General features: G+C 44.2%; 2 protein-coding genes across 5 annotated transcripts; both read right to left on the minus strand.

The window, feature by feature from the left end:
* Window positions 1-5,999: 5,999 nt before the first annotated feature.
* prkg3 (protein kinase cGMP-dependent 3) lies at window positions 6,000-14,075 on the minus strand. Of its 3 annotated transcripts, none has more exons than XM_037450297.2 (23): window positions 13,800-14,075; window positions 12,560-12,674; window positions 12,314-12,403; window positions 12,126-12,188; window positions 11,902-12,025; window positions 11,647-11,813; window positions 11,441-11,554; window positions 11,223-11,328; window positions 11,009-11,072; window positions 10,658-10,735; window positions 10,474-10,562; window positions 9,887-9,952; window positions 9,721-9,768; window positions 9,587-9,628; window positions 9,349-9,457; window positions 9,005-9,141; window positions 8,803-8,892; window positions 8,445-8,586; window positions 8,193-8,356; window positions 7,832-7,948; window positions 7,469-7,531; window positions 7,238-7,313; window positions 6,000-6,764 (listed from the first exon to the last, which is right to left on the minus strand). In XM_037450297.2, the coding sequence occupies exons 3-23, from the start codon at window positions 12,399-12,401 to the stop codon at window positions 6,678-6,680; spliced, it is 2,034 nt and encodes a 677-aa protein (XP_037306194.1). In that variant the 5' UTR covers window positions 12,402-12,403; window positions 12,560-12,674; window positions 13,800-14,075; the 3' UTR covers window positions 6,000-6,677. The 3 variants fall into 3 exon arrangements, with proteins under 3 accessions (XP_037306194.1, XP_037306192.1, XP_037306193.1); XM_037450295.2 differs by having other exon boundaries at window positions 9,349-9,460; XM_037450296.2 differs by lacking the exon at window positions 12,560-12,674 and having other exon boundaries at window positions 9,349-9,460.
* Window positions 14,076-14,817: 742 nt separating this feature from the next.
* On the minus strand, window positions 14,818-19,878 carry LOC119194663 (phospholipase ABHD3-like). 2 transcript variants are annotated; one of them, XM_037448922.2, is made up of 9 exons: window positions 19,299-19,878; window positions 18,624-18,784; window positions 18,346-18,528; window positions 18,063-18,108; window positions 17,281-17,393; window positions 17,011-17,184; window positions 16,879-16,927; window positions 16,633-16,798; window positions 14,818-16,365 (listed from the first exon to the last, which is right to left on the minus strand). In XM_037448922.2, exons 1-9 carry the CDS (start codon window positions 19,416-19,418, stop codon window positions 16,151-16,153), a joined length of 1,227 nt encoding a protein of 408 aa, XP_037304819.2. In that variant the 5' UTR covers window positions 19,419-19,878; the 3' UTR covers window positions 14,818-16,150. The 2 variants fall into 2 exon arrangements, with proteins under 2 accessions (XP_037304819.2, XP_037304820.2); XM_037448923.2 differs by having other exon boundaries at window positions 14,819-16,365; window positions 19,553-19,876.
* Between the last annotated feature and the right edge of the window lie 267 nt (window positions 19,879-20,145).

Here is a 20,145-nt window from a genome sequence, read left to right on the forward strand (position 1 = left end):
CTACTTGTCATTGTCTTTTTGAGTTCCAACACAATTTAATTTTTATAAGCAATTTTGCAGCAATTGTCACGGATAAATGACTTGAAGCTGCCAGCTCTGTTTGGCTCCACAGTGTTTTGGAGATGAACACGGTTCAGAAGGCTGCTCACCGGTTCCCTCAGTTATAGTTTCACCTCGTACCTCGTGTTTTAAGGATTTCCCTTCGGACCTTTTGCACGGTGGGATTATTGTCTTACCTTCCGTCCTCTGTTTCCTGGTGTGTAAATGACATGAATGCAACATACAAGCAGCCACAGGAAGACAAAACTCTCCCTGATTCAGTTCTGTGACGGTTGTTTCCGTCCAGTTATTCCAGTTATTTACTCCAAAGGTACAGTGAAATTACATCCCTGCCATGAGCACATCCCTTCGATGCTGCATTACACTGAGAGAGTACCCCCCCCCCTGCCCACCCCTTCAACTCTGTGCCCTCCAAATGGGAGCCAGCATGGTTCACCAATGAGTTGATTGTAGACAGGCTTTATATAGACACACCAAAACATCAGTGTTCTTTTTTGGCTCAGTGGGTATTTGTGAGCCTTCGAACGTGCACAACCTACAATAATATACAAAATACGTTTATATGTTATATGTTTATTGAATTGGACCTAATCAATGTGAAGGGGGCGGCGACTGTATTATCTACAGCATAGTCTGTCAAATGTCATCAAACCAGAGCTTGCATGCAAAGAGGGAATATCCTCACAACCAGGTCGGTGATTCTGCAGTCTGCAGGGACATCAGAGACAGACGGTGACTCAGCGCCCAACCCCTACTGTCCGGGGCATCACCCGGGCCCACTTTGACCACACGGTGTGGTGTGTGTGTGTGAATGTGTTCTTTTTTTAGTTTATTTAGTTATTTGCACCTGGGAGAACTGAACTCACTGTTGAACGAGTGAGAGAGGATCGGTTTTGGTTCAGTTCTTTCTCCATTGTGAGAGACGCAGTTTTCCATCTCCTGACTGCTTTGTTGGTCAGCGTCTGTGTCACTAGTACTTGTGTCGCTGTAGAAACACGAAAAGGGAAAGGCATGTGGGGCTTTATGGAATTAGATCAATGCTCAACAACGTCTGTCTTGCGTTGACTTTCAGAGGAATTGTACAACATGCACTTCGGCTGTTCGATTGGAACATCGACGCCACTCTGTCAATTATCTTTTGAAGACTTTTGTGTTGTAACTATTTATTGACGGAGGTCCAGAAGCAGTGACTTCCTGTTGTAATTACCTTTAGGTTTCCACCTAACCAGCAAAATGAAAGAGAAAAAAACATAATCACAATCTTGGTTTTACATTTTACATGCACTCAACAAGCCCCTTGACATAATTGACCTTTTCTATCACCTAATAACAGACTCGAAAAGTCATTTTAAGGGGAATACCAACTCTACCAGCAAAAAGGGGAAGGGTTTTAAGCAGAACCTTTCCCTGAGGAATGTTCCTTTCGGGTCCAGAGTGCTGCAGAGGGGATGAATGACATCCTGACCTTTACTGCATCAATGCGCCAGATGGATCATGCATATATATATATATATATATATATATATATCTTTGGATATACAGTAATAGAAAGCTCCCTTGATAAATTGTAATGAGAGCACCCAACACTTTGATTTTTAATATAGCTCCAAATTCATGTCTAATCATTGCCATCATTATGCACTCTATTCAGGGGTTATAACATATCAAGTAATACCTCACTGATTTCATTTCAAAATCTTGCAGATATTAAGTGAGAGGCTGTGCAGACTGGGGACATTAACCAAAGCATTTTATTTACCTTCCCACGATCAGCTGTGGAAAGATTTTTACTCCATTAGACACATTTCAGCTTTGACAGCACGGTACAGCTGACAGGGCTCTTCAGCGACTTTGACATGTATTGGGACAATTTTTAATGAATTGAATTTTTTTTTTGATTCTTCCAGGTTTTCCTCTAGAAACAATTATCTTAAGAAAGTTTATTTGGATATTCATAAGTGCTTTTACGAGATGATTGCCTGAATTTCAAATTAGTACAGGTAAGATAGAAAGGGTTTCCATGGAGATAAGCCTCACTCTTCCACTACCAACCTTGAATTATTCCCTTCATTTTACTTTTATTGATACGTTTTATTTATACGATACGTCCAGTTCCACTTGAGTCTTAACTCGATACAACCGCAAATCCACAGATTGTAGACCATGTGCTTTTGATAGTTTCAAGGATTTAGGGCCTTTAATAAATGCATAGATTTCATCCAATAACTACATACACTAGGATAATCATTTATTTTGGCCTGGTGCCATTCATTTTGAATAAAAGTAAGTACACTTAGTCTGCTGTATGTACTTACTGCCTAAGTGTTCGTTTAAATGACGTTGTGTGCAAATCTGTACAAGAGGATAGAGATTCTGATTCAAGACTTTGATTTGCAAGTGTGACATTTAGATTTTACAAATTGTTTGAACTAGGATGTGCCATTGAACTATATTAGAAATATGCTCAAGTTATCGTTTATTACAAAAAGATTAAGCCAATTAATAAGCCATAGTTTGGCCATCCTCCACAAAAAAATATTGAATATAAACTTCTGCTCCATTACATTTAAAAGCTGCAGGCCCCAATACTTGTGCCCTTGAAGCGGTCCTTAATTATTTTACACCACAGCTTTGATGACGGGCAGGTAAGGTTAATTAAAGGAACGTTTGCATACTGTTCTTTCCTCTATCTTCCTTAACCGTAAGTACCTTGGACACGCTGTTGCGCAACATTCACCTCCTCAGCCCCTGTGTTTGTACTGGAGTATGGAAATAAGACCAGTGTGATCCTATAAGTACAGCTGTTCCAGAGGGCTTCGAGAGCATCCATGCACAAGAGAAACCAATCATTGAGGCCAAATGAGGAAACGGCTTTAGATCCATCTTCCTACGCGGAAAGTTCAAGCACGACTAAATTCCTGTAACTGATTGGTTTGCAAAAAGGTTTGGCCTGTTGGGAAATTTGAAATGGCTGCAGGCCTCTTGAGAGAAACAGATGCAGAAGATCTAGCATTATTATTACAACAGCACCAGCAACTCAACGTTTTATGTGTAATTGGATTCAAGTTTTAGATTCAAAAACGTTGCAAAAATGTAACGTATCCAACATCATAAGGTAGGTTTCAAGCTTTTAATGAAAGGCTCTCAGTAAACTAATAAAGAAGATCGATCACAGTGAGGAGCCACACAGCTATTGACAAGTGTCTGAAGAGCTTTTATGAGCCATTTATTCAATAGATGCACAAGCTGAATCACGACTGCAATTAATTCAATACTCGTGAACAGCGTCACACAACACTGTGATTACTGGCAGGAAAGCGCTTCAACATTTCCCTTTCAAGTTCAAATCATTTATTTTATAATGGCGGGGGGGAAAAAATGAAATACTGTCTTTTAATATCCATTACTATTATATTAAATCTGACCATTTCCGGGAAGCAAGGCGACTCCATCAGGTTTTAGAAGCACGAGTAGAGCGATGGTGTTTGCACACCCTCTCTCCAGTTAGTCTAAATTGGTGTCTCTCCTCACTGCTCGCAGACTAACAATCATCCATTGTGTCAGGAGAAAATATATATTTTCCAACGGTTGAGTGCCACAGAATGCAAACGCTGATTATTGATTGATGAGGTTATATAACATTCACATCACAAGCAACGTGCTGATGCATTAACTCGCATGCTACATAAGCTTATTCAACACATGTGCAAGCTTCGCCGCACGCCGACGCACTGCTGAGTATTGAGAAGGAAAGGATGACTTTTTTGCGTCACAGAAAAAAAGACTTTCAAAGAGATTATAGGAAATTGGAATAGGAGCATTGTCAGAACAGAAACAAAAAAAACATGAATCAAATTGTTTTCTTTTCTATAAAACTGAGGCAAATAACAGAAACTGTGGGGAACAAAATCACTGCAGCAAGGCCGGCTAGCTAATCATTTATAAGGACTACATCACACGGAAACAGATACCCACAAACATTACATGCAGAGCCAAGCGGAGAGCAAACAGCAGAGCGACTGCACACAGGTGCCTCCAATAATTAATCAACACAGGTGTTAACACTGAGGCTGATGGACTTAAGACTGCCAGGCAGAGAAAAGGGAACCCGTAAACTGTGATTGTTACAAAGGCTGAATGCTGACACCTCGACCGCAGAAATGTTGCTTAAACAACTAACTTCTGGTTTGAAAAAAAAAAAGATATTAAAATTACATTCGGTGACTTAAATATGGGAGTATTTACAAACTTGGACCTATATAAGGACGGGCAAGTCCAAAGCATATTATGGAAGGGTGTATTGGCGCTTTGCGCTGTTCAAAAACAGCCCTCTTTGCTTCCGCCTTGTAACTGAGATGCCATCTGTATGCTAGTCAGATTTACACACTAGTGAGATGCTCTTACGTTCACTAGTGAGATGCTATTACGTTCACTAGTGAGATGCTCCTACGCTCACTAGTGAGATGCTCTTACGTTCCCTAGTGAGATGCTCTTACGTTCCCTAGTGAGATGCTCTTACGTTCACTAGTGAGATGCTCTTACGTTCACTAGTGAGATGCTCCTACGCTCACTAGTGAGATGCTCTTACGTTCACTAGTGAGATGCTCCTACGCTCACTAGTGAGATGCTCTTACGTTCACTAGTGAGATGCTCTTACGTTCACTAGTGAGATGCTCTTACGTTCACTAGTGAGATGCTCCTACGCTCACTAGTGAGATGCTCTTACGTTCACTAGTGAGATGCTCCTACGCTCACTAGTGAGATGCTCTTACGTTCACTAGTGAGATGCTCCTACGCTCACTAGTGAGATGCTCTTACGTTCACTAGTGAGATGCTCCTACGCTCACTAGTGAGATGCTCTTACGTTCACTAGTGAGATGCTCCTACGCTCACTAGTGAGATGCTCTTACGTTCACTAGTGAGATGCTCTTACGTTCACTAGTGAGATGCTCTTACGTTCACTAGTGAGATGCTCTTACGTTCACTAGTGAGATCCTCCTACGCTCACTAGTGAGATGCTCTTACGTTCAATAGTGAGATGCTCTTACGTTCACTAGTGAGATGCTCCTACGCTCACTAGTGAGATGCTCTTACGTTCAATAGTGAGATGCTCTTACGTTCACTAGTGAGATGCTCTTAAGTTCACTAGTGAGATGCTGTTACGTTCACTAGTGAGATGCTCCTAAGCTCACTAGTGAGATTCTCTTACGTTCACTAGTGTGATGTATGTGTATATACTAGTAAGATGTATGTGCATATACATGTGTGTGTTTCTCAAATGTACGTGTAAGTGTTTCAGATGAATATGTATAATGTTTTATATATGTGGATGCATAGCTTTACAGAGTATGTGTGTAGGTGTAAGTGTCTCAGTAGTGTGCACGAGAGTCCTAAACGGCCCCTCACAGAATATAAGCCTCAAAGGCGTTTCCACATCCCATTAAGCGCATCAAATGCAGAAACCACCTCAAGCAAAGGCAGGAATTGGGAAAGCTCTATCATGTTTGATTATTTCCATACAGCTTCTTGAATGTGATACTTCAAAATGTGCATGAACATACTTGGCTTCAACCATTGGTAGGCTTTTCCCCTTGAAAGATATGATTTCCTTGATGAGGGTCTTTTCTTTCTGTTGTGGAAAACCACAGTCTCAGTTGGATATTCACAGGCATTGATTGGAAGGAAAAAAAACCTGCTGCCTTCAACCTGCTGACAAGAGAAAGCCCGCTCCTCTGGAGCAAAACAATCAGCTGCAATCAATGAGAATAATCCTGGAAACTTTGCGCCCCATTCCAGATAATTGTCCTCACTGCATCATTGTTTACTCTGGTCGTTTTTGGTGGGATTTGGGAAAAACTAAAAGGAGCATCTTTTCATACATTTGGGATTGGATAGGAATGCAATGGTGGAGAAGTATATGAAATAAACACAGCTAACTCATTCATAAAAGAGTACTTTTATTTAAAAGTTGAGTAGAAATTCTCTTATTATACAATCATGTTGGGTAAATATACTCTGCATGCATAAAGGGGAAAGATTAAGTGATAGTTTACAATAAAAACATCTTTAACAATATTCAAATATTTACCAACTTGTCGAATAGCAGATACGCATATTTCATCTCTAAAATCAACATAGATCCAAAAGAACAATACACATTTGAATACAATACACATATAAAATCAGTATACGTCTTCCTGTCAGGCTCAGTAGGAGCTCTACTTTACTGATTGCACCAATTAGTATTCTAATCAGAAAAGAGTGTCGTATGGATGATGTTAACGACACTTCTTCATTGAAACGGAATGTTCAAACAACGCGGCTTGACACATATTTATTGGCCCGTTTTCCACCCAGGTGATGTGTCTCTATGATGTGTCTCTATGATGTGTCTCTATGATGTGTATCTATGATGTGTCTCTATGATGTGTCTCTGTGACAACAGAAAACACAAAAATACTGCAGTTCCACTTCTGATTTTATAATCTAATTAGTATGAAGTTTCAATAAGAAGCTCCTTCTACCATCATGTTTTTGGCTTCAACTGAGGGTACATTCATTTTTTTATTTGGTTCCAAATTTAGGTGAAACTCTCGGGGCCTTTGATCCTTTTAACATCAGAAGTCGCGGTCCCAGCCGGAGAACTCCTCCTCCGCCTTCGTCTGATCAAGAGGGAAACGATCAAAGTTGATGTAGCAAGGGCCCTGAAGGAGGAGAAAATATCAGTCCATTGAAACTTGTGGATACATTTAACACACATATTCCTGTCAAACTGAGTTTTTATCAATAGCGTGTTGCTTCCTCCCTGCCTGGCCATGAACATAAAAAAAAAACATGCCCGTAATTGGACAAATCTGTTTAATTTTACCAAAGCAAATATTTTGTGCCATTCTTTGCTCTTCTTTTCACAGACCCACTTCCCAGGTGGGATGCAACGGATGCCACGCTGACCTCTTGGTTATTGTCTTTTTTACAGAACCGCCATGCTCCGGCTCACCAGACAAAGATGGATTGTCATGTGACCTTGTGACATTGAACCAATATTTCATACGTTTATACATATCTTATAAAACGGACGTGTTCTTTTTCTCGATTTTCCTTGAGTCAAACAAAAGGTACAAGTCACTGTACACCTAGTAACAATATTACAAAACACGGCTCGGCTAGTTTTCCTTGCCTTGCGTATGAGCCGGACTGTGGGGGCGTCGAGTTGACCCACGCGCAGCTTGTGCCAGTTCATGCTGCTGAACCACCTGAAGGGAGGAGAAGGAGGATGATTACACGCCAGACACGATGAGAGTGAGAAAGCCAGCGAGCGGTAAAAACAAGAGGATTAGACAAAGGTTCACGAGGGGTCACCTCTATTTCGCCTGTCTAACACCCACGCACATCACCCGGCTACCGTTACCTGTGATTCCGGACTTCTCTGATTCCGTTCTTGGTGTTTCCTAACCTCTGACCGGGCCGAGGCCTGCAATCATTAACACAATACATCATGCAGAGAGGCCCAACTCACCTAATGTTTTATTTATTACACGTTTTAAGAGATTTGCATTCAAAACAGCAATACAAAATACAAAGCCCATCCAATCGATGATCATAAACACAAAAAGTGTATATTTTAATCGATTGAACTAATGTGTTCAATAATTCATGCTATGTTGAGGTGAGGGTAACTGTATGATTAGCATTTTTACATACATACTACAAGAGCCAGCTCCGTTTTGGGAGAGGATTATTCAATAGATTTGAATCAACATATTTGCCTCACCTGCACATTTTGCTGATAATGGACTTGGCGGCCTCGCTCATGTAAGGTGGGTACTTGAGCACCCCGTCCAAGATTTTTGCATAAATCTTCTGAGGCTCTGAACTGGAAAACGGCGGGCTGACAAGTAGAAGAGAAGACTGTTGTTTCAATCGTTCTACGGTCTAAAAGAAAATCTAGTTTGGTGCTGAGAAATTTCAAGCCCTGCCTTTGGATTTCAGATTGTGCAGAAGTCACATTTCTCTACTGCCATCTACTGGTTAACATCTGCGTGACTTACTCTGCTTAAAATAGTTAAATCTTAAGTCTGTCTGTTATAAACCTTGCAGGATACCAGAAATAGGGTCAGGTGTGAAAGTATTACCTTCCCACCAATAGCTCATAAATCAAGACGCCGAGGGACCAGAAGTCCACTGCGAAGTCATGTCCCTGGTTCTTGATGATCTCTGGTGCCATGTACTCGGGGGTACCCACAAACGAATAGGTCTTGTCTCCATGCACCATCTCCTTGGAGAAACCAAAGTCCACCTGCCGACACACACATGCGCTGCATGTGAAAACCGAATTAAGCTGAAACAGTTTAAAGATGGACACTCAAACTCCGGTGGGTGCTAACCAGTTTGACGTAGCCCTTTATGTCCATCATCAGGTTCTCGGGCTTCAGGTCTCTGTACATGATGTTCTTCTTATGGAGGTAGGCGTAGGCCTCCACCACACAGGCAGTGCAGAACACGGCGATGGGCTCGTCAAAACGCCCTCTGAAAACCAGAGACACCACTCCTCAACAACCTTCTCCTCGGCCAGCTTACGTTTGGTTACCAACCGGCGAATGACCTTGCTTCACACTTGGCAGCGACGCTCAGAAAAGGGGATTTTAGAGGAATGGTTCCACCTCGCGAAAAACCAGCGCACCCCCAATATTCCGCTTGAACAAACATCTAAATGAGGAAAGCGTTTTTTTTCTATTTTCTCACACTTCTTTGAGTTTGGTCCAGATCTCTCCTCCCACACAGAACTCCATGACCATGTAGATGTATCGTGTGTCTTTAAAAGCAGCGTGAAGGCTGCAGAGAGAGAAAGACGACTGGATTAAATTAACTACCGACTCACACCTCCAGGTTATCTGCACAGTAAACTGGCTTTACGCATCAAATAAATGAGGAGGAGAATAGATACCTGACAATGAAGTTGCACTGGGTTGCTTTGAGGATCTTTTTCTCAAACAACATGTGCTCCTCCTGTCTCTTAGCAACAATGTGCTTCTTGCTGACTCGCTTCATAGCGTAAAGTTCTCCATGGTTCACTGTGGTCATCTTAAAATGAGAAAAAAACAACAGTCATCACTAAAGTCTTAGTGTTTGTGAATATAAATTGGATATAATATTTTATTTACAGCATCATTTCAAGATTTATAAGCGGGAGGGATCAAGAAAAATCGAAATAATACTTCTTAAGAATGTCCAGACATCTTTCTGTTTAAAAGTTTTTATTGACCGCCTACGTAAGACAAACAGACTCACCAGCTCCACACGACCAAACCCTCCGATTCCAAGCGTGACGGGATCCCCTTGATAGCGTCCCTCCTGGTACAGCACCGGGACCAGGTCCTTGAACCTCAGAGTGGAGCCGCTACTGATGAGACGCATCAGAAAGCAAAGGCTATTTCACTCAAGGAACCTTTTTATGTCAGTTATCATGTTCGTTTTACACCTCATGGCCTCCATCCACTCGGTCTCATCGTCTTCAACAACCGCTCACCTCGACTTTTCCGAAGCTTGTGCCTCCTGCAGCACTTTGGAGCTGGAAGTAAAAAAACGAATGAATCAGTGCAGCCTTTTAGACATTCAAAGGATTCACGTTGATGTTACAACAAAGTGTTTGGCTGCACTTACTCGTCAAACAGCTCGAGGTGCTCTATGGGAATCGTCTCTTCAAACACCCTAAACGAAAGGTGTCGCCAGTGAAAACAGCATCAATCCGAACAAAAAGAGCACACAACAAAATGCTCATGCAGTGGATACACATGTGACATGGGGGGCCTGATATGGAGCCACTCACTCCTTGTCGATGGAGAGGCAGGTAACGGGGCCCTCAGCGCTGCAGGTGGCGGTTCTCAAGACTTCCCTGCAGGAGGAGAGACACTGCGTGTGAAACTATATGTCATCACTGTCAGGATAATAAGAGAAATAAGACTCTTTTTCTACCTGAATGCACTATGACTCATGGTTTCTTGATTTTTCACAGGACATTCCCTCGTCACATGTTTGTTTATTTTTCCATTGATCTTTATACTGTCCCCATCTACGTTTAATAAACCAATAAAACAATTGCATTTGTATTAAAAAAGCCAATATTACCTCTATCTATCTTTTGTTGAACTGTAATGTACTTGGTTTTTATGCTGTTTTCTGCCAGAAGGTGGCTACATAAGATTTGAACTATTTTGGACACCAACAGATCAGAAGAGTTCAAGTATGTGTTTTTTTTTTTAACTTGGTGAAGCAAGTTCCTGTTACTCAACAGCGAGAACCTAGCCGTCACGTTGTGCAACCATAGTGCCAGAGAAGCCTGAAGGAGGTGCACACAGCACCAGGGGTTGCACGAGTCTCCAACGAATGCCCTGAGGCATGTGTCGCCGTGGTTACCGTATGAGGGCCTGTTCCCCGAAATGCTCGCCTTTCCCCATCCTACGAATCTGCTTCTGATGCCCGTTCACGTTCTTGGTCACCAAGACCTGAGGGCGAAAATACACGAGGCGGGGAGGAAGACATCACAAGTGCATTTATATTTATGAACAGGCTGGTGCAACGCACAAAAACAACACCATACCTCTCCTTTCAGGATGATGTAGAACGCGTTTGCTTCTGCTCCTTCTCTAACTATGACATCTTTGTCCTGGTACTTCACCTGCGGGAGACAAACAGGATTAGAAACTGTCCTTTTCACATGCAAAACTCCATCCGGTGAGGGGACATAAAGTATTTGATTTAAAGGACAGCACCACAAATATTAAACGTGCCTTCTTACCAGGCTACTGAGATTTAAAATGTGTCAGAAACAAAAAAACATATAAAAAACCCAAGGAACTAAACAGCCAACAGTGTATTTCTGCTTTGATTTCACATGATCAGCAGTCACTCATACCACACAAAGTTCACACTGGGACATCTAAGTACACACCTCCTCCATAGAATCTATTATTTTGGACAGCTGGACATCGTTCAGCTCCTTCAGAGTACGAGACCTGTGACGACGAACCCATAATGACGCAGCACCGAGATAGTTGTTACACATCATTTAAGTTAAGCAGTTACTTGATGGCATTGAGCGATAACAGGAAACCACCAAATCAATCATATAAATATAGATATTAAATTTGTCCTCATGAACTAACGTCTTCAGGAAGCCCAGCAGCTGCTCTCGCTTCTTCTTGGACTTGTTGGTGATGATGGTCCTGTAGGTCTGTCGCTCCATGCACCACAGACGCACTGCTGTCTTAGCTGCAACAAGTGAAAGAGAAGAGCAGCTGGGAGTCTTGGTTTTTTCCCCCATGTTAGACAAGGTTACAATGGAAAAACACGACTCATCCCAAATGATCCCTCAGGGGCCGACCTTTGACCGTAGCTGTCCTTCTGCAGTTGTACAAGATGGCCAGTTCCCCGAACACATCCCCCGTGGTCAGGCTGCGGAGGGTTTGGCCTGCCTGGGTGACGACGAGCTCACCAGCTAAAAGATTGGGTGGGAAAAAACAAAGATTTAAAAAACGTGGAAAACGAAATCCACGGCCACAGCAGGGGCAGACGAAAAAAAAACAACACCTGCTACGATGTACATGCTGTCTCCTTCAGTGCCCTCTTTGATCACATCCTCGTTGGGTTTGTAGCTGGACGCCGCCAGCACATCCACCATCATGGCCGTCTGCTCCTCGTCGAGGCGGCTCAGGAAGTCATTCTTCTGGATGGCTTTGATGATCAGATTGGTCTCGCTGGTGGTGGGGGGGGGTGGGGGGGGAGGTCTTTTTTAAAAAGATGCCGGGCAGATATTCTGCCATCGGCAGGGCGCCGGCTACCAACCTGGCCACCTTCTTGGCCCTCTTGCGTATCTCCAGGGTCTCGGGGAGGGGCTCAGAGGCGATGACAGCGGCGCGGCTCTTCCTGATCTCCGGTTCGACGGCGTTTCCGCCCTGCGAGGGGACGCCTGAGACGGGGAAAAACAGCGGCAACAACAATTAACTGCGGACGTCCTGCAGCTGAATGTGGTGTCAAAGGTCACCTCGCCCCCGGGGTGGCTTCTTTACCCAGGTCTTCGTAATGGCCGTGCAGCTCCTGCAGAAGTTTTTCCTTCTCTTGCAGTCGTTGCTCTGCGGGGGACAAAAGCAGGAGAACACACCTGAAGCACCAGGTACCGCAAGGAAGCCGCTGACGAGACGTAGTGTCACGCAGAAGTCATCTCTCTTTAACGGCGCACAGTTAGAATTGTACTCACCCAGGTCTTTGTTTTGCCTCTGCAGCTCCTGGTTGATCATACATTGTTTTTCTAGCCGCTGCTTCAGCTCCTCCAGTTTCTTCTCCATGACTGCAGGATAAAAGAAATGTTTTATATATACCACAAAATATAGATGACAAGGAGTGGACGGAGTGAAGACAGCCTGCAGCACTATCGCGCCTGTTTTCCACCAAACACGCAACATGTGCACGAACCGCCGTGCTCTCATACTTCAACAGCATGTACCTGTACTGATGCCTTTTCACCCGCTGCGCTGCCTGCACCCAGCGAGAGCCCCCGCTGAATAATGCAGCCTAACGAAGGACAGCCAACAGGGCCCTGCCTTCCGATCGCTAAAGAGCTGTGGACAGAATCAAAACCTTTGTCATTAGCTCCTTTATTGCAGACGCTTTGCTGTTTATTAAAGCCTCACAGGGTGTTTGCTTTGGCAATAAGGGGGACATTAACGGGCTCTGCTGTATCATTTAGTGTTTGGGTTTGACACGGGGAGACAACCCAACAAATAAGTGCACACGAGCCTTTAAAATCCTCAAAGGTCACGGGACCAATATCCTAAACACACACATGGGCTTCAGCAGGTGGACGAGATCACGAGATCACATCCCCAGTAACCGCTCCCCCCCCCCCCCCCCCACGCTGTGAACATTGGACAGCTCTGAGATTAGACATTACGTTTGAGTCAATCATAAAGGCCAATCAAACCCTGGCGTGAAAATAAAATGGCTGCTGATCTACTTTTAAAGAGGGATGTTTGTTGGATGTGAGTCCGTGCAGGAGGTTGAAGAAGAACACATCATTCCGACCAAGCATCTTTACAGCTGTGAGCCAAATTGGATGTGATAGATGATTCAGTATGAACAACAGTGTGTTACTCCGCTCCAGTGCAGAACACGAGGCCGCTGCAGAGCCGAAAGGCCTCGTGCTGCAGGAGAGATAATTATCTCTTTAAGTTTTACGAGTTAGAAAAAATTTATACTAGACATACTAGAAAGTGAAATCAGCCATGGGGGGGTTTAATCCACTGTCCCCCCAGCAAAACCGAGAAAGAGAGGGAGAGAAAGCGAACATTATTTTAAAGTTCGAATTGCAGCTGGGACTTAAAAACACCGTTTGGGAGGATTCGCCGTATTCTTTGATTCTGGTGACGCAATGGGAAGAAAATACTGAGATATTTCTCTCAGTCTGTCGGGTTTGTCAGCAGCTACGGGAACGGGTGATGGAAAAAATGCAGGGAAATGTTAAGAAAAGGTGGCGAGGGGTATTTAGTGTATTTGGGTTTTCTAGAAGATCATCATCCTTTTACTTAATAGGCAACAACCACATTGCCTCAATAAGGCTAAACAAAAAAAGAAAAAAGCCTGTGACGGTAAAAGTTTTCCCTTTAAACAAATGGACTCAACCTCTTTTGTCCTCATAACGGACAGCTGTGAAAAAAAGAGCACCAGCGATATGAAGACACACTCACCTGCAGTGTGCGCGTGGATCAGGAGAGTAGACGCCTACAGAGGCCGCGTGGATCATAGGAGCCGAACAATCCCCCTGAAGCACTCACACACCAGTTCGCCGGGAGTATCGGAGACCTGTACCTGACCTCCAGACACACCTGAGCAGCCTGCAACCCCCTCTGGCATCACCTCATCTTCTGCCGCTGCACACTTCCCCAGGTCGGCTCTTTGGCTTTTTACTGTCTGAGCTTCTCTTACGCTCTCTGTCTCGCCCTCAATCTTTCTTCCCGGTTGTCTTTCTGTCAATCTCAGCCGCTCCGGTGTTGAATCATTAACAACATCTCTAGGCTCCTCCCACATCACATCAGGTAGAGGTGTGGGAAGGCAGGAGGAAGGAGAAGAGGACGAGGAGGAGGGGGATGCACTGGTAAAAAGCTGCATTTTGGGGTGTGAAAGAAATAAAGCGCACCTGCCAAAATGCACAATTTTAATTGTTTTGCACGCCGAGGAGAAAGAACAATCTCTTCATCAAATGAGAAGTGTGTGTCTTTCCCCTCAGGGTCACGTTCACATAAGTGACAGCTGGAGTTGAAGGAAATCATGAATGCTGAGGGGCCACCAGGACAACTTTGATTACATCTGCTATAAAATGCTAAGTTAGAACGTGCCTAAGTTGTTAGTTCTTTCCACAGAGCAAATGGCATTAATGAAATGAGCCTATATGAGGCTGAAGGGTTAGCATTGTGACAGAGGGCGTGAGCCTTTTTATCCCTCACTGTTAATTATTGATACTTACTGGTTAATAAATGACATCGACCCCGCCGATCAGAGATAAAGGTTCTCGGGTTTCAGCTGAGGGGCAGGAAGGAACTCAGTGGCTGGCAGCGTGTGTTTTGTGACCTTTTCCCATTCAGACCAGTATGGCGATTAGAGTTGATTTAAAGGGAACTCGGCAGCCACTGTATCCCGTGTGATGGACGTCTTCAAGACGTGAAATCGCAAAAGAAATCACATACATATGGTTATAATTCTTTAATTTCAAGTGTAATTACAAAAAAAAAAAAAACATCAAGATTGTTCAGAATGCCAAAAGTTTTTTCAGGTGCACGGTAACAATCTTTAACTGGTATTGCAAACACTCTGATTGTGGCTACAGCTCATACAGAAGCAACACTGAAAAAGATAATTGCAAGTGAAAGAGTAAATAAACCTAATACAACAACTATTGGCAACATTTGCTGTGGCAATATTCACATTTCTTGTTAAGAGTCCAACAACTAACAACAAGGTCATTTCAATTGTTTCATCAGTGCACCATTGGTCACACACACACACGCACACACACACAGTTGAAAAGACATTCAGCTCGCACACCAACCGAGCTCAAATCAGTGATTAAATTCAAAACAAACCAACGTCTTTTGATAAACTAAATCCTGTTTTTTCTTCTATTGTCTATTCTGCAGACATTGTGCGTCTGTGTCAAACAATAGGCAGATTACAACTCACACTATTTCTTTTTTTAAAAGAACACTACCTCAAGTCCTTTATACAATGTCAGCTTATTCACCTGTGATATACTACATCATTTACATAGCACCCAAACACACTGCAGAAGCACATTCAAGCACACAATACTTTTTCATATTTACAGTTCAGTTTTTTATCTAAAAATCAAAACTCAGATGATGAACCGGTCTTCATCGCCATGGTAGATGTGTGCATTCCCGCCGTGTTGGTGCTTTCAGGTGGAGAGAGTTTTAATAACTGAACTGTTAGCAGGACTTCCTTTCCAAAGTATTGTGCGTAAAGCATGCACGCAGGGAGAATAATCCTATTACAAATGTTACACACTTTAAGGAAAGCTAATCTGGCAAAACCAAAGTAGCCCACCAGGCAAAATAAACGGTATACGTGTGGATTAACATTCCTTTCATTTCAATTTAAATTACATTTCAGAATAGTTTTTGCACTTAAAAGACAATGTTTTTAATAAAAAGTGCATTTTGGTTTCAACACACACTACAGTGCATCAAGTCCGGTTGGGACGGCGTGTGGGAGAAACATTATGATTAAAATTGATTTATAGTCAATTATATTGACTTTTTTTTTCTTCTTAATCCTTTTGTAGGGTTTAATGAAGCATTACCTTAGTTATGCACTTTTGAAAAGCATTAAAGGAGAACCTGAGAAGACGAGGAGGTAGAGAGCATTGCTGCAGCGAGGCCACACGATTGTACATTACAGCTGGTCACTCTGGGCTCACGCCGTGGCCCAACATGTCTGCCGCATGCTGATGACATGCAAAGCTGAGCAATGCACTTTTGTGAACAGCTTTTTTTTTTTTACCTCTTCTCAGCTTGCATTCATCCTACAAACGGGGCGACGCGTGCTCGTCCTTAACGCCGCAGGCTTTCCTGATGTCCTTGGGGTGTTCGAAGGCGGCTTGGACAAACTGGCCAAACAGGCGCTCCATGTAGCTCTCCCCCCGGGGGAACAGACCCTGCAGGAAGGCGATGTGTCCACCGTGGGCCGTCAACAGCAGGGCGACGTTAGGCAGGCTCTGGATCGTGCTCAGCGGGAAGGCTGAGCGAGAAAAAACACAATAAAAAAAAAAAAACATCACTAGAACATTCATTAGGACCGGTCCTTTGTTGCACTGGGGACTGAAATGTTAACCACCAGAGAAAGGATTATGCAGCGGCCTTCTCACAATGCATTCAAAACCCACATTAAAAAAAAGCGCACCACTGCGTCCCGTTTGCAGCCAATTGAACACAACATCTGGCGAGTGAAGAGCTACAAAACCAGAGGGCCCAACACAATGCCCGCCTTCCCCTGTGGTCCACTCACCGTGTTGGGGAGAGAAGGGGTCGTCTGCAGCGTTCAGGCACAAGATGGGAACTGTTGTATTGTGCAGTTTGTTGTCCGGGCTGGCATCAAAGTAATAGTCGGAGCAAGACTTATAACCGAACAGCAGAGAAGTGAAGCGTTCGTCAAACTCGCGGATAGTCTGCGCCTGAATCAAAGGGGAAAGGAACCATGGAACACACCGCAGAAGGAAACCACAAACTCAGACTGAAGAAAAGCAAACCCTACCTTCAAGACATGTTCGATATCCACCACTTTCTCCAGGACCTTCCTGTGCCTGTGAGAAACATGTAAAACTGAGTCGACAACGCCTTTATAAACTAACGGCATGAATTGATAGAAAGATGTGACTTGTCCCACCTGGTGACAGCACTACACAGGCCGGCGGTGAGGTATCGATTGAAGAGCAGCCAATTGAGCGGCTCTTCCATTGAAGCCGCCGACTTGAGCGCATTCCAGGGAGCCGAGATGGTGATGCCTGCCACCATCCCCGAGTCTGTGCGCTTACGGGCCAGGTAGTTTAATAGCAACATGCTGTGCAGGGCGATAGGAGAGGAAAATAAAACAGCAAATTTGGATTAAAGACAGAATGAAATAAGAAATGCAAGCGGTTGAAATGCTTTGACTCACCCTCCCAAAGACACACCAGCACCGAGCACCGGGGCCGATGGGTAAAGTCCTTTGATGTGCTGCACCACGTGCTCCAGATCTGAGGTATTGGCTGCACAGTAGGTGACGGGCGTCTGCAGCGAGCGGAGGGGATAGAGGGGCAGCGTCAGTGTTACAGCTGCTTTAACAACTAAAACCTACATTGACTTAGTTAAGTCTCTTAACTCAAATGTATCCACTAAATATTAACATCTTTAGAACTGGGACTCAAAGAGGGAATGTAATTGTATGTCCACTGTAGAGTTACTCACGCAGGAGCAAATGGACTTTTTTCATCTAAGAATTAATAACGGGTGTTTGACTAAAAAAGAAATGACAGTGTCGACCTTTATGAAATAATAGATGTTAGACAACAATGGAGCTCTAAGGCACAGACTCACAGTATAAGCTAGAAGAGGCTGTGGATACACTCAGTGATATTTGTTTTATCTATTGTTAACAAGTAACTTTTTTCTCAGGATTTTCCAACAGTGAAAAAACTACTAAATATCTTATTGCTTCTGCAAGGAGATTATGTATTAAAATTAGCCTGCAGGTGTGTCCTAATACCAAACCTTATAGCCTTATCAGCCTTATAGTCACAGTTGCAGTACTTTACGGTTAAGATAAAAGCCTATTTTTTGTGTAAGTAAAATATGTGTTTGCTAAGACGGTGGGCAGTTGTGGTTTGAATATAAATCCAACCAAACAACAGCGCAGTTCTCATTGCAGGTCATAGTTCATTCGGTAATGATTGCACTCACCAACAACTCTTCGCCTCCGAGCCCTCTGTTGTTGAAAACCACACATCTGGAAAAAGACCACATCTAGGATCACTGCTACCGGATATTAAATTCAATGAAATGAAAAGAAATGATGCATGCTCTGTTTAAGTCAAACTTTACTCTTACTCCGTCAAGGTCATTTAGTTCTGATTAAGTCGCTTGAATGAAAGTTCTGTCAGTTCTGACAGTGTCTCACAGATAAAATCCTTCTTAAGGATGTATCATCAAAGAGGGAGGGGGACACGCCAGGAGCACAACGCACCTGTAGCCGCGGCGGCAAGCCTGGTTGAGGGCGTGCAGCACGTAGGGCTGCTTGCTGTTGCCCGTCAGGCCCGGGAGGATCAGCACTGTGGGCCGCGTAGAGGAGTCCGGGTAGGTCGCGCTGTCCGGATTGTCCATCCAGTCCAGAGAAATCTGACCCCCGTCGACCGTAGGGATCAGCTCACTGATGGATGAAGGGGGGGGGGGGGGATCACAAGAACACGTAGGTTAAGGGTCCACATCAGCGCAAAGGGAACGCGAGCATGAGGTTCTTCTCACTTGCGATAGGTGACGGGGGGGCGGGACTTGAGGACGGCGCAGACCAGGGTTTGCAGGCGGCCTCCCCAGCACCACGGAGTGGGACTGAAGCGCTCGGCCACCACGGGGCAGTGCTTGTAGAGGAATGCACCGAAGGCCTGGCCAGAGACCAGGGCTGGTGTCTACGGAGGAAACGAGGCCAAGTGACAAAAAAAAAAAAAAGAAGAAAAAAAGACAGGTTTCTAGAAATGAGTGTTTGTGACAAGACAGGAATACACGTAAAAACACAGATGGTGTGGTATGTGAGGTACCACAACATCTGTTTAAAGGGGGTTGTAGTGATGGTAAAAAAAACACAACCCGAAAATTAGTTCTGTACAAGTTAAAGTGCAGATGACTTTTGGAACATAGCACACAACACGAGTATTACGTGGCAGGAAACCAACACCCACTTGAGTAACGTTACTTGACATCCAATCGATGGCTGGACCTTGAATACATGTCAAAGTACGATATCAAGTAATAAATGGAAAACATTTGCACGTCCTGGATTTGCTGTTTTTCATAGTTTTATATAAATGGATGCGTAACATAATAAACGGCAACACTTCATTTCAATCCCAAGTGTTTATGAATGTGTCTGTCAGCGGTTATAACTCCTCCCGGGGGAGAGAGGTCGATGCAGCGGAGACTGACCTGACGCTTGCGGCCCCACAGGTAGCACAGCGCGGCCGTGAGGGAGCACAGGAACACGGTGTACGGTCTGGAAACACACTCCCAGTATGTTCTCCAGAGCTCCGAATGTGTTAAAAACATCGCTATCGTCTTACTTGGTTAGCTGCAGAAGAGAGCTAACACCCGGCTAGCTTAGCGGTTTAACGGTTCCGTGACCGACACCACGGCACAGAGATGCATCAAAGGAAAGGTTACGGTAACGCCTGACAACCTGCCTTCATCACCGGCGGCTAACGTGTACAGATGTGGTTACAGCCGCTCCGTTTTTTCAGCGACGCGTCCTCATCACCTCTGACAGTGATGGCGAAAAAAAAAAAAAGCCGCCATCCACCTGCGGGTTCGTTAACGGTTTTTTTTCCCCCTCCGGTAGCCCGCCGCTTCTTCCTGGTTCACTCGGACCGGCAACCGAAGATCGTGTGCTGAAACAGACGCCTCCAATGTCAAAGGACGCCTCCGTCTCGTGTCATAACGGTACGTCCTTCACGATGGGTGCGGGTATTTACAGACGGACTACAAATATGGAAGTTAACTGATGCGCATGCGCCGTCATTATCTTTCTCCTTCTTCCTTTTTAAAATCTGCAATTCGCGTTATGCATTAATGTTACCAGCTGTGGTTATACGAGACCATTGAGGTGGGGGGATTGTCTCGCGAGACAACCCGAGTTTTGGGGGGGCCGTGTTTGCGGAAGTGTTCGAACGGCGTGGTCATGGCCATTAGTGACCGAAGTTGAGCTGTATTTCCATAAATAAATGCACCGGAGTTGCAAGCCAGTCATCGCCTCCTTATTTACGCTGCAGCACTGAGC

Source organism: Pungitius pungitius, chromosome 20 (genome assembly GCF_949316345.1).
Source record: "Pungitius pungitius chromosome 20, fPunPun2.1, whole genome shotgun sequence".
Taxonomy (NCBI): Eukaryota; Metazoa; Chordata; class Actinopteri; order Perciformes; family Gasterosteidae; genus Pungitius; species Pungitius pungitius.

Bases quoted from the DNA above. Each gene is read 5' to 3' on its own strand.
- LOC119194663 (XM_037448922.2), bottom strand. From the start codon at position 19,418: ATGTTTTTAACACATTCGGAGCTCTGGAGAACATACTGGGAGTGTGTT. The intron at 18,109-18,345 runs GTGCGTTGTGCT...GTCTTTTTCCAG, and splicing joins GCTTGCCGCCGCGGCTACAG to ATGTGTGGTTTTCAACAACA. The intron at 16,799-16,878 runs GTAGGGTTTGCT...CCTTTGATTCAG, and splicing joins ATATCGAACATGTCTTGAAG to GCGCAGACTATCCGCGAGTT.
- prkg3 (XM_037450296.2), bottom strand. From the start codon at position 12,401: ATGGAGAAGAAACTGGAGGAGCTGAAGCAGCGGCTAGAAAAACAATGT. The intron at 11,814-11,901 runs GTTGGTAGCCGG...CCCCACCACCAG, and splicing joins AGGGCCAAGAAGGTGGCCAG to CGAGACCAATCTGATCATCA. The intron at 6,765-7,237 runs GCAAGGAAAACT...CTCCTCCTTCAG, and splicing joins CAGTCCGGCTCATACGCAAG to GGCCCTTGCTACATCAACTT.